The 10,781-nt window shown below is 34.7% G+C and overlaps 2 protein-coding genes and 1 long non-coding RNA gene across 4 annotated transcripts; 2 read left to right on the plus strand and 1 right to left on the minus strand.

Annotated features, from left to right (window-relative positions):
* The first annotated feature begins 695 nt into the window (after positions 1-695).
* On the plus strand, positions 696-2,739 carry LOC111796156 (BOI-related E3 ubiquitin-protein ligase 1-like). 2 transcript variants are annotated; one of them, XM_023678874.1, is made up of 5 exons: positions 696-751; positions 815-1,184; positions 1,292-1,383; positions 1,507-1,886; positions 1,974-2,739. In XM_023678874.1, the coding sequence occupies exons 2-5, from the start codon at positions 1,138-1,140 to the stop codon at positions 2,481-2,483; spliced, it is 1,029 nt and encodes a 342-aa protein (XP_023534642.1). In that variant the 5' UTR covers positions 696-751; positions 815-1,137; the 3' UTR covers positions 2,484-2,739. The 2 variants fall into 2 exon arrangements, with proteins under 2 accessions (XP_023534642.1, XP_023534644.1); XM_023678876.1 differs by lacking the exon at positions 696-751 and having other exon boundaries at positions 764-1,184.
* A 4,419-nt stretch (positions 2,740-7,158) lies between these two features.
* On the plus strand, positions 7,159-8,524 carry LOC111796157. The gene is made up of 2 exons (XM_023678877.1): positions 7,159-7,545; positions 7,991-8,524. Exons 1-2 carry the CDS (start codon positions 7,238-7,240, stop codon positions 8,178-8,180), a joined length of 498 nt encoding a protein of 165 aa, XP_023534645.1. The 5' UTR covers positions 7,159-7,237; the 3' UTR covers positions 8,181-8,524.
* A 1,524-nt stretch (positions 8,525-10,048) lies between these two features.
* Positions 10,049-10,485, minus strand: LOC111795699. The gene is made up of 2 exons (XR_002815235.1): positions 10,366-10,485; positions 10,049-10,239 (listed from the first exon to the last, which is right to left on the minus strand). It is a non-coding gene; the product is annotated as an uncharacterized LOC111795699 (long non-coding RNA).
* Positions 10,486-10,781: the final 296 nt, after the last annotated feature.

Raw genomic sequence — 10,781 nt, forward strand, 5'->3', positions numbered from 1 at the left:
GTGGAGATGGGTACAGAAGCAGAGCTGCACGCCCATCAACCACTTTATTTTTGGAATTACTTGTTGATAATCCATGGATTTTAGGGAGGAAAAANAACCACTTTATTTTTGGAATTACTTGTTGATAATCCATGGATTTTAGGGAGGAAAAATAGGGAGAAAAATAAAGATGAAAATCAGTTGGGGAAATTAAGAAAGGAAAATAAAAATAAAAATAAAAATAAAAAAGGAGGGATTTTTTCAAAGATGAAAGAGAGTGATCCTGGAGAAAAGCCAGCACCGATTCCAACCCCACGAGAAGAGAGGAAGAGAAGGAGAGGGAAGCAAAAAAAAGGAGGAGGAGCAGAATAATAAGGCCAACAACAGGGCGCCCTCTCTCTCCCCTCTTGGACTCATTCGTTTCAATCGCATCTCTCTCTCTCTCTCCCTTCATTTACTTTCTTTTTTATAACAGAGGAGAGAGGCAGAGAGATTTTGAATTACCCAAACAATGAAGAAAGTTTAGACATAGATAAGAGATTGGGAAACAAAAGCATTATANAGAGAGGCAGAGAGATTTTGAATTACCCAAACAATGAAGAAAGATTAGACATAGATAAGAGATTGGGAAACAAAAGCATTATAAAACAAAGAAAGGAAGAAAAGGAAAAGGGAAAGATGGTGAGGAGAAGGGGAGGAANTAAAACAAAGAAAGGAAGAAAAGGAGAAGGGAAAGATGGTGAGGAGAAGGGGAGGAATGGTGGTGGTGAAGGTGAAACTGGTGGTGGTGAAGGTGAAACTGGTGGTGGTGAAGGTGAAACTGGTGGTGGTGAAGGTGAAACTGGTGGTGCCCTCTTACCAGACATAAATTCATTTCCCCTACGAACTCCATTATCTCTCTCTCTCTCCTATTCAACACTCCGTCTACTCCTAAGACTTGAGAGGGTGGGAAGAACAGCATCTTCCTTGTCTTTCATGCTTCCCTTATGCTTCCTTTTATTATTGCCATCCTTCATTCCCAATCTTCTTCACGTTGCTCCATAAACACACCCACCACCACCACCACCTTCTTTTTTTAACTTCCCTTTTGCTTTTTTTCTTCTTCATCTTCTCCATACCCTTCTTCTATCAATCGATTCCTTCTTTGTTTCCCCCCCTATGGCTGTTCAGGCTCAATATCCTTCTAATGTTTTGCTCTTAAACAGGTATGTATATGCGGATGATTCTGTTTTTCTCTTCTATGCCAATTCTTGATTTGGGGTTTTTCGAATCCCTCATGCTTGGGTTTTGCATTTTGGTTTTCTAATTGCAGAAACGGTCAAGAAGGGCATGATTATCCATTACAGCCACAACCAGGAGGTTTTCTTGACCAGACTCATATGGTGTTTAACAACAGTATGGGCGGTGAGATTTTTGCACATTGTTTTAGGCTGAAATTATTCTTCTGTTAGAACGCCGGAAGTATTTCTATCAATTTGAGTTCGTACCTTTCAATAAATCAATCAATCCGGTTTCTGATGAAAGCAGGAAACAATTCTCGCAAAAGAGGAAGAGAAATTTCAACTGCCATTACGTCCATCGCGGCTCCGATCAATCTCGCTGCGGTACAGCAACCTCGTCCTCCTCTTCTTGTTGACCTCGCCAAACTCCACAACCACCAAAACAATGTCGTCTCCACTGGCCTCCGCCTGTCCTCCGGCGAACATCAACTGAATCAACCGCCGCAACAGCAACATCAACAACAACAACAACAACAGCAACAGCAACATCATCAACAACAGCAACATCAACATAATCACAATCTCGTCCCTCAATCATCATCGGCTTTCTTCTCGCTATTATCAGACGATTTCGCCTCCAATTTCAAACGGCAACAAGACGAAATAGATCAATTCCTTCAAGCACAGGTCTCAACTCACTCCATAACGCAGAAACAAATTTCATATCGAGAGAACTTTTTCTGAATCGGTTTCGTTTTCCATTTCAAAAAACAGGAAGAGCAACTCCGGCGCACATTAGCAGAGAAAAGACAGAGACACTACCGTGCGCTTCTGGATGCGGTGGAGAAATCGGTATTCAGAAGATTAAGAGAGAGGGAGGCAGATGTGGAAAAGGCAACTCGTCGAAACGCCGAGTTAGAAGCACGAGCCGCCCAGCTTAGCATCGAGGCACAAGTCTGGCAAGCCAAAGCTAGGGCACAAGAAGCCACCGCCGTATCTTTGCAGGCACAACTACAACGAGCGATGTCCAGCGGCGGCGGAGGTGGAGGCGGAGGCGACGGAGGAGATGGCGGCACCGCCGATGATGCCGAGTCGGCTCACATTGACCCGGACCGAGTCGCCATTTTGGGACCGAGTTGCAGAGAGTGTAGAAAGCGCTTGGCGTCGGTGGTGCTTTTGCCGTGCCGTCATCTCTGCCTCTGTACAGACTGTGATCGAGTGGCTCAGACTTGCCCGTTGTGCCACATTCAGCGAAGCTCCAGCGTAGAGGTCTTTCTCTCGTAGGGCCCAATCCCACGGCCCAATGCGGGTTACGCCCATAAACCGGCCCAGACAGTTCAATTGGCGGTTTTTTCCCTTCTTTTTTCCTTAAAATTTTAAAAAAAGTATTTAAGTAATAAAAGAATTACATTACCTTTTTTTCATTATTATTTTTCGAAATATTCTGATAGACCATCCGAAACTTTTTTTTTTTCTTTTTTTTCTTTTTTCTTTTTTGGAATGGCCGTGGAGGTAATGTAAATTGGCCACATTGCGGATTTTCCTTTCTTTTTTTTATTTTTATTTTTATGGAATTTCATTCATTCATCTCCTAAATTATTTATTCAAAAAACTTCTTCAACCTCAATGAATATTTTCATATTATATATCTTAGGTTAAAGCTTTATTTATATCTTCTAATTTATATTATGTTAAAACATCTTAATTTGCGACTAATTAATTATAAATAATTATATGGGATTTGTTTACAAAAGTTTGGGCTTGTATTGGGCCGGGTACATCATGGGCCTTGAACAAAATGGGCCTGAACAAATGGGCCCATGGGCCGTTAAGTCCAAATCTTACTTTATTATAAAAAAATTATCCTTACGGTTATTTTTTTTTCTTTCAAATTTTAAAAATACTTATTGTTAGTATCTCCAAATTAAACATAGAGTAAGGTTGTAAAGTTTAGATTTTTTACACGGATTTTTAATCTTATAAAAATGTATTAATTTAATCTCGAACTTTAATGATCAAATTAAATATAGTATAATGAAGATGGACATTATAAATGTTATAAAGAGTTAGCATAGCATCATTTCAAGTTTTGATATGGTGGAACTATATAATATAATAAGATTGCTCCAATTTTTATATGATGCAACCATATAATATAATAACATCAATGTGGGATGGAGTCATTAGCTTACACGGTGCCACCTCCGAAACATTGAATTAAATCTTATTAAATTGAAATAATGACAAACCTTAGGGCTACTTGGGTTTAGCTTTATAATTGAGTTTTAATGTGGATTCCCTTAATAAATACATGAATTATTGAGATCTAGATGAATGGGAAACAACCGTTGTCAGCATAACACTCATTACATGTGGCAATTATAAATCATCATAATCCACTCCTCTTCGGACCAGTGTCCTCGTTTACGCACCATTCGATACGTGGGTGTGATACCATTTGTACCAATCCAAGCCCACCGCGGTTTCGACAACCTTACAACTAATGTGAGATATCTCAATCCACCTTGCTTAAGGATCCAACGTCTTCCTTGACACATCGCCCATCGATTAACATTTGTAGGTATCATTAACCCTAATATATTTTACTTTTTATAATTTAGGCGAATAAAAATTTAATAAAAGGGTTTTTTTTTTTTTTAAAGCCATCATTAAGCTAAGGCTAGCTATTGCAGTGTAGTGGCTAAATAGACTTGGAGTCTGATGTTTTTAACACATAGAATCGAATCAATACATAATGGAGTTGGATTCTCCACATTATTATTCAAATTAAATGAAGATTAGTGTTAATTAATTATTCCAATAACCCATCCCATTATGTTCAACATTTATTTTATTCTTATTTTAGTGTAGTGGTTTGCCTTCTTTTAATACTAAATACTTCTGTTTATAATGGTTATGATTCAAATAAAATAATATTTAATTTATTTTAACATATACTCTCGATCAAAATAATTTTCAAAATAATTTTCAAGTTGAAGTTAGGTTGAACTAACGGACTTATTATTCAAAGTTTATCAATCGTTATCACTCACGAGCAAAGTTAAACATGTCATGTCAAAATCCACGCATATTAGTCAAGCACGTCAATTTAGCTTCTAACTTTTACTCCTCTCAAGGGACCTACCACCCCACAACTGAAAAGGTAAGTGCCTCAATTTAGCTTATAGAGTGATAGACATAATGCTCAAAGTAAGAAATTAAGCTCGAAGACGTCGGTGTAACTCTACTCGACTTTGCTCAATTATTAATCGTACAGTGATAGCCGATCAAAGTTGTTATCTATCAAATCATTAGAATTTAAGGCGATAGCTTAAGGAAGGTGCTCTATTTGAGATAGTGTTACTCTCTGACTTTAGAACAACGTGTCTTTCGTTAAATGATGTTTAGTTTGACGTTAATATCAAACTCATGGCACGCTAATATTCTTTTCTTTTATTATTTTTCTTCGATATATATATATATATATATTATTCTTTGGCTATTAGGTTAAATTAAGTATAGGTAGTGAAATTGATGGGCTTTCTTAGGCAGCATCAACGTCTTTTTCTAAATTTACCTTTTTTTTTTTTTAATTTTTTGTTTTCTTTTAAAATAATAACTGTGGACAGTCACATCAATGACCAAGCACTTTTGACAAATTTACCAAATAATTTACCCTTCTTTAAGGTAAAAAAAAAAGCACCGCCCACGACGGTAATTCCAACTTTACCATCCATCAATGGCCCTTCTCCAAGAAGGGTCAACAAGATCCGTAGTAAAAATGGAAAGTAGGAAAAAAATAAATAAATACTATTTTAATTTTTTTATATTTTTAAATGTCGATAAAAATATAAATAAGAAATGACATGGAAGTAAAGGGTTTTATAGTTATTTATTAATTTAAATTCTTTTAAATATTTTGTTTTTAAAACGATATTTCCATCAACATTTTAAAAGCCTCCAATATTTCTATTATATCACATTTAAATTCTTAAATTTCTCTTTTTAAATTATAACTAATATTGATTTTTTAATGGAAATTTGTTACTAAAGTTTATATTAAAAAAAAAAAAATAATAATTTGTAGAAAATTTAACTTGAGATTTACTAAAAGGAACGAATTTTTTATTTTTTAAAAAGTAAAGAAATATAAAAATAATATTATAACGAAAAAAACCATAGTCGGATTCGTAACTTTAGTTCCGAGCTTTTACTTTTCTGGTGCAGCGAGCCAATTGACACCCGCACACGTGTCTTAAAAGTACAAACACGTGGCACTTATATTTTGACGGTCGTGGCATCGAATAAAATATTTAATTATTCGAGAGAATTTATTCTTTTTCCTTTTTTTTTCTTTTAAATTATTGTAATTATTCTTTTTAGGGCACTTTGCCGTTGGCGCCTGCCTTGCTTGAGGACAAGCAGTTCCCCATATTGTAATATTTTTTTTTTCTTTTATAAAATATTAAATAATTAAGGGAAGGGTGGCCTTTAATTTAGGGGACATGCTGGTTCACTAGGAAACAAACGTGGCGTTGCCACGTGTCTCTTAGACAAATTCTCTGCACCTGAGGTGGAAAAAAGTGTCAGAATCGCTTTATTCACACCCTTTATTATTAATTCAATTAAAAAATATATAATATAATATATTATAATTTATATCAAATTTGTAAAATAATAAAATTTACATCACTTCATAAATTTATCAATAAAAATTAATTAATTTTAAATAATTTAATTAAAAACAAATAAACCTTAAGTGTTTAAGGTGGTGTAACTAATGTTATGGTTTTAATTGCACTGTTCAATAATTTATTAATGAAGATGAAATAATTAATTGAAAAGTAACAAAATTAAAATTAACAATTAATCAAACAGTAACCACTAAATTTATTTCAAATAAAATAGTTACTAAATAAAAATGACTTTTTTTTTTTTTTAAATTATAGTATAATAAAATTAACAATTAAGGTATGTTTTGGAAAATTTTAACAAATAATTGGATGGAAATTGAAAACAGCAAACGACGACGTATTGGGATTTGGTATTAAACGAGTGAGAGGGCTAGGTTTGACTCTGCATTAGATGGGGACACGTGGCAATATTGTCTTCATCTACGCCCCCATAAAGTTGGCCCTAATTTATACACGTGTAAAGGAAACTATAGTCATTTCTGCCCCGTTATTGATGGGCAGAGGTGACAACAACCTTGAAAAACAGCTCCCTCGTAATTAAATTAGAATAAAATATAGATTTAAACAAATATGTTAATATATAATACTCTCCAAAAGGGCCGTTTTGGTGGGCCCATCTTCCACAACTGGCTAAGTGGGCCGGGCCGTGAGGTAGGTAGGAAAACGACCGGAAGAATCTGAGAATTTAAATATATATAATATAAATGTTCTACTAGGTCACGACTATAGATATTCATGGGGCATGTCCATTTCAATGTTCGTGTTATCAATAAATTTCATTTATTTTTGTGACGTTTGGAATAGAAATTCTTCGTGTCAATTAGGTTCAAATATTTTTCCGCCTTATTTTCATATATAAATATATTGATATATTTGTATTTATTTATAAAAAGTGAGTGAGATGGAGGACGGATAGGCTCGTAGAATTGGATAGGGCCATGGTCCTTGTTGGATGATGGAAGTCCAACATTGACTGATTTAGGGAATGATTGGATTTATAAGTGAGAAATACTAACTATATTCGTGTGGTAAGCTCAAAGTAAAGTCATGAGAGCTTTCACTCAAAGTGGACAATATCCTCGTCCATCAAACACATGGTAGCTACAAAAATATAGCTTCATTACTGTTTAACCCTTCATTTTCCTCTAAATTACACAAACGCCACTATCTCATTACACATGTTTAGTTTAGGTGTGGATTCTTTTTCACTCTACCGTCTCCTTTATAAAACCCCACCCCACTCCTCTGAAACCTCCAGCTCTCTCCTCTCTTTTTTTGCCTCTCTCTCTCTATCTCTTCTCTTTACGTTCTCTTTCTCTCTCTACAGTTCGGGAAGGAGGAACGATGGATGCTTCTGTGAGAATGCCGTATTTCTTTGTTGAGGACGATGGATCAGATTCTTTTCTGGATGTGGAAGCTGGATTTTCTGGAAACCAGTACAGCCAATATCCTCATCTTTTCTTCCCCCGGCCGAGGATTTGCCATGGTGGCGCTCACCCTTGCGGTGGTTCCAGAAACATCTCGATTTCCTGCTCGAGCATTTCTCCGAGGTTTTGCCGCGGGAGATTTGAAGATCATCCTTACCGTTTCTTGGAAGCTTGTTTTCTCTGCAAGAAGGCGCTTAATGATGACAAAGACATTTTCATGTACAGGTTAGTTTTTCTTTTCCTTTTATTCTTATGATTTCTGTAAGGATGAAGATGAGAGTTATATTAGAGTTGTTTTCGGATTCTGAACTGTGGATTTTGCATCTGGTTATTGGTTTAGATTTGTTGTGTGTTCGACATTTTGTGTTTTAATTTTCCGTAGCAAAGATGAATCCGAGAGAAACATTTAATTCTCTGATCAAGAGAGGAATTCAGTTTTTGCAGATAAGCATTTTACTAATTATATCGATGGATCCTTGTGGAAATAGGATCGATCTTTTAATTCCTTCCGGTATTTGACGAACAAAATATCAAGATCAGAAAACGTCTTTTTCTGAAAATTTTTCGAATCAGATCTTAAATATGAACGTTTCAATTACGAAGAGATGACAAATATTATCCTCGGCCATGATTCTGATTCTGACGATATTGTTACGATTATCTTCTGCAGAGGAGACACTCCATTTTGCAGCGAAGAGTGTCGACAGAAGCAAATCGACATGGACGAAGCGAAAGAGCATAAGATGAATCTATCATCGTCCATAAAAGCCATGAGAAATTTAGATCAATCCACTTCTACGGACAAGTCTATCACCAACCACGACTGCTGTTTCCTTGTCGGCACGGTGGTGGCGGCGTAGATCGATAGATACTCATACCTATACGTATTAATCATTCCCGGAAAAAGAGGAGAAAATTTGAAGAGTAAAGAAGAAAAAGAAAACCGGGAAGAGCAGAGAGTTCGTTTTTGTTTAGATTCTCGTAAAAAAAAAATTATGCAACTGTGAATGAATTATGTTTATGGATGGTGGTGGTGATCAGTGAGGAAGTCTTGTGTTCATTTTTCTACTGGGATTTGCTCATCTTTTCGTTTTTTTTTCTTCTGTGCATCTTTTTGGGGCTTTGTTTATGTATATTATATTATAAGCTTTAATGGATGGTGAAGAAATACTAATGAAATGAGAAATTTAGCTTTTTACTAGAATTTCGATGGATTCCTCTTTTATTTACTTTGTTTCTATTCATTTACTTATTTTATTCAGCATAAATAAGATATTTTTTTAATATAAGTTGGAATATTGCTGAATTCAAGATTATTCTTTTTTTTTTTCTTTTTTTTTTCGGAATATTAATAATGGTGAAGACTCGAAGGGATGACTCATTTTCTCTGTTCTTTTTTTTTTTTCTTTTCATTTTCTTTTAGATGCCTTGCAAGTTACAACTAATGCTATGATGCAAATTACGAGATATTCTAATTCTGAGCAACGAAATATCTTTGAAGAATAAAAATACGTTTATTATTATATTTAAAAAAAGTTTGTTGGTTCAATTATTAATTTCAAATTTATACTTTCACACACATAAAAAATATTTATTTTATTTGAGTGAGCTTCCCATTGATTCAATTATTCGTAGACGAATAAAAGTTGGATGCAATTTAAATCAAAATAAGTCACATAACTTTATCTATATACTTCTACGCTATTTCTATATTATAAACTTCTTTAGGTTATTTATTGAACATGATACTCTATGTATCAATCATATATTGTTCGATATTACGTTAATAATATTAGATTTTACATATAATAGATGATGATAACAAATAAAATAATCAAAATTAAAACATAATTACAAAACTATAGAGTATAAATCTCAACATTGCGCTAAAGTCATTGAATCAGGTATTCCAAGACATAATATGTTAGAAATCACGATTCTCCACAATGGTATGAGATATTGTCCACTTTGGGCATAAGCTCTCATGATTTGCTTTGGGCTTCCCCAAAATGCCTCGTACCAATGATCTTCCACTAAATTAATCAATCAATGTGGGACTCACTCCCAATAACCCACGACATAATACTCATATTATTCACATCTTTTTAGCTTCCTGCATTATGATTTATATTTTGGATTGGACTGAGATTTGTAGCTAACTCTGATCACCTAAGTCTCGGCCTTAGTCAGTTCTTGCTTTATATTTAAATTTAAGGAGGCATATCCTATTTGTTTACTTACGCATCCCATGTTTTCTTTTTGTTCAAGAGGGATATATACTTGTCACTGTTTACAGCATCGTTTTTATATCTCTTACTTGTCTCAGAATCTTTCTGCTGGAGACGAGTGTCAAGGTTTGAATTGGTTTTCAGTTGTCTTTCTTTTCTTTACGAGGATTAATGAGGATTTACTGAAGAACTAAAAACAAACAAGAGGAAGCCACCGAGATGACGAGGAACATTGCCTCTCTGTATTACTTCCAATTTGTCTAAACAACTATGAAGATGTCATCCAAATGGTAAAAACACTGGTCTCCATCTACCTTCCAAAGGAAATTTTCTAAACACTTCTTCCTTTCAAATGCCTAAAAAACGATGTTTCAAATACCTAGGTTAATTGATACTTCAAACGCCTCTAATTAAAAACTACGAATCTCCTTGTTCGTTATGTTAAAATCTGTTGCTCATTAGTCCAGACTAAACTTCTACGACACAATCACACCGATCAGTAAAAGCAAGAGAACGGTAAGATTAATAGCTTCCGAACGTTAGTTCATCCAAAATCACTACCAAAACATATTGAAGGAAAGGACATACAGTGCCAGGTCGAGAATGAGGAGTTTCAGAAGAAGAATCGCAGTAGGAGATTCCACGACGTAGATCTTCAAACAAATCTCCCAAGTCTTTTCGAGCAGACTCTCTTCCAAACATAAAAACACCAAACAAAAATGAAGGAAGATGAATGAGTTACAAAATTCACAGAAGAAATCGCGACCAAATTCACGCACAATGGATCAAGAAGTGAAAATGAGAAATAAATTCGCACCAGAAGGAAATCGCAGAGAAAGCTCCAGCAGTTGCAATGGTCTGAATCAGAGTGAAGGATTTCTCCATTTCAATCTCTGGAGAATTTCCGCCCAATTCAGGACACATGCATGCCTCAGGTTTTCACCGAATGAGATGGTGAGAAGAAAAGAGGTTAATGTTCGGCTCTAATATGTTTTGGGCTTTAAATACTTTAGGCCCAATAATGTTGGGCTTTAAACAAGTATTATTATATTAGCATTCACTTGTATTAAAATAAATTAAACCGCGTTTGTAAAGGGTCTGGACAATTAAATCATAAAATAAATGAAATTTTTTATATTCTGTACTTCAAGAAACTTTGAATCTGATACTAAAAAAAAAAAAAAAAAAAAAAAAAAAAAAAAAAAAAAAAAAAAAAAAAAAAAAAAAAAAAAA

The sequence above is a fragment of the Cucurbita pepo genome, chromosome LG05, assembly GCF_002806865.2.
Source record: "Cucurbita pepo subsp. pepo cultivar mu-cu-16 chromosome LG05, ASM280686v2, whole genome shotgun sequence".
Classification (NCBI taxonomy): Eukaryota; Viridiplantae; Streptophyta; class Magnoliopsida; order Cucurbitales; family Cucurbitaceae; genus Cucurbita; species Cucurbita pepo.

What these genes read in the sequence shown, in the direction of transcription:
- LOC111796156 (XM_023678874.1), top strand. Translation starts at nt 1,138, where the DNA reads ATGGCTGTTCAGGCTCAATATCCTTCTAATGTTTTGCTCTTAAACAG. An exon ending in GTTTAACAACAGTATGGGCG is followed by an intron (nt 1,384 to 1,506) that starts GTGAGATTTTTG and finishes TGATGAAAGCAG; the next exon opens with GAAACAATTCTCGCAAAAGA. An exon ending in ATCAATTCCTTCAAGCACAG is followed by an intron (nt 1,887 to 1,973) that starts GTCTCAACTCAC and finishes TTCAAAAAACAG; the next exon opens with GAAGAGCAACTCCGGCGCAC.
- LOC111796157 (XM_023678877.1), top strand. Translation starts at nt 7,238, where the DNA reads ATGGATGCTTCTGTGAGAATGCCGTATTTCTTTGTTGAGGACGATGGA. An exon ending in AAAGACATTTTCATGTACAG is followed by an intron (nt 7,546 to 7,990) that starts GTTAGTTTTTCT and finishes TATCTTCTGCAG; the next exon opens with AGGAGACACTCCATTTTGCA.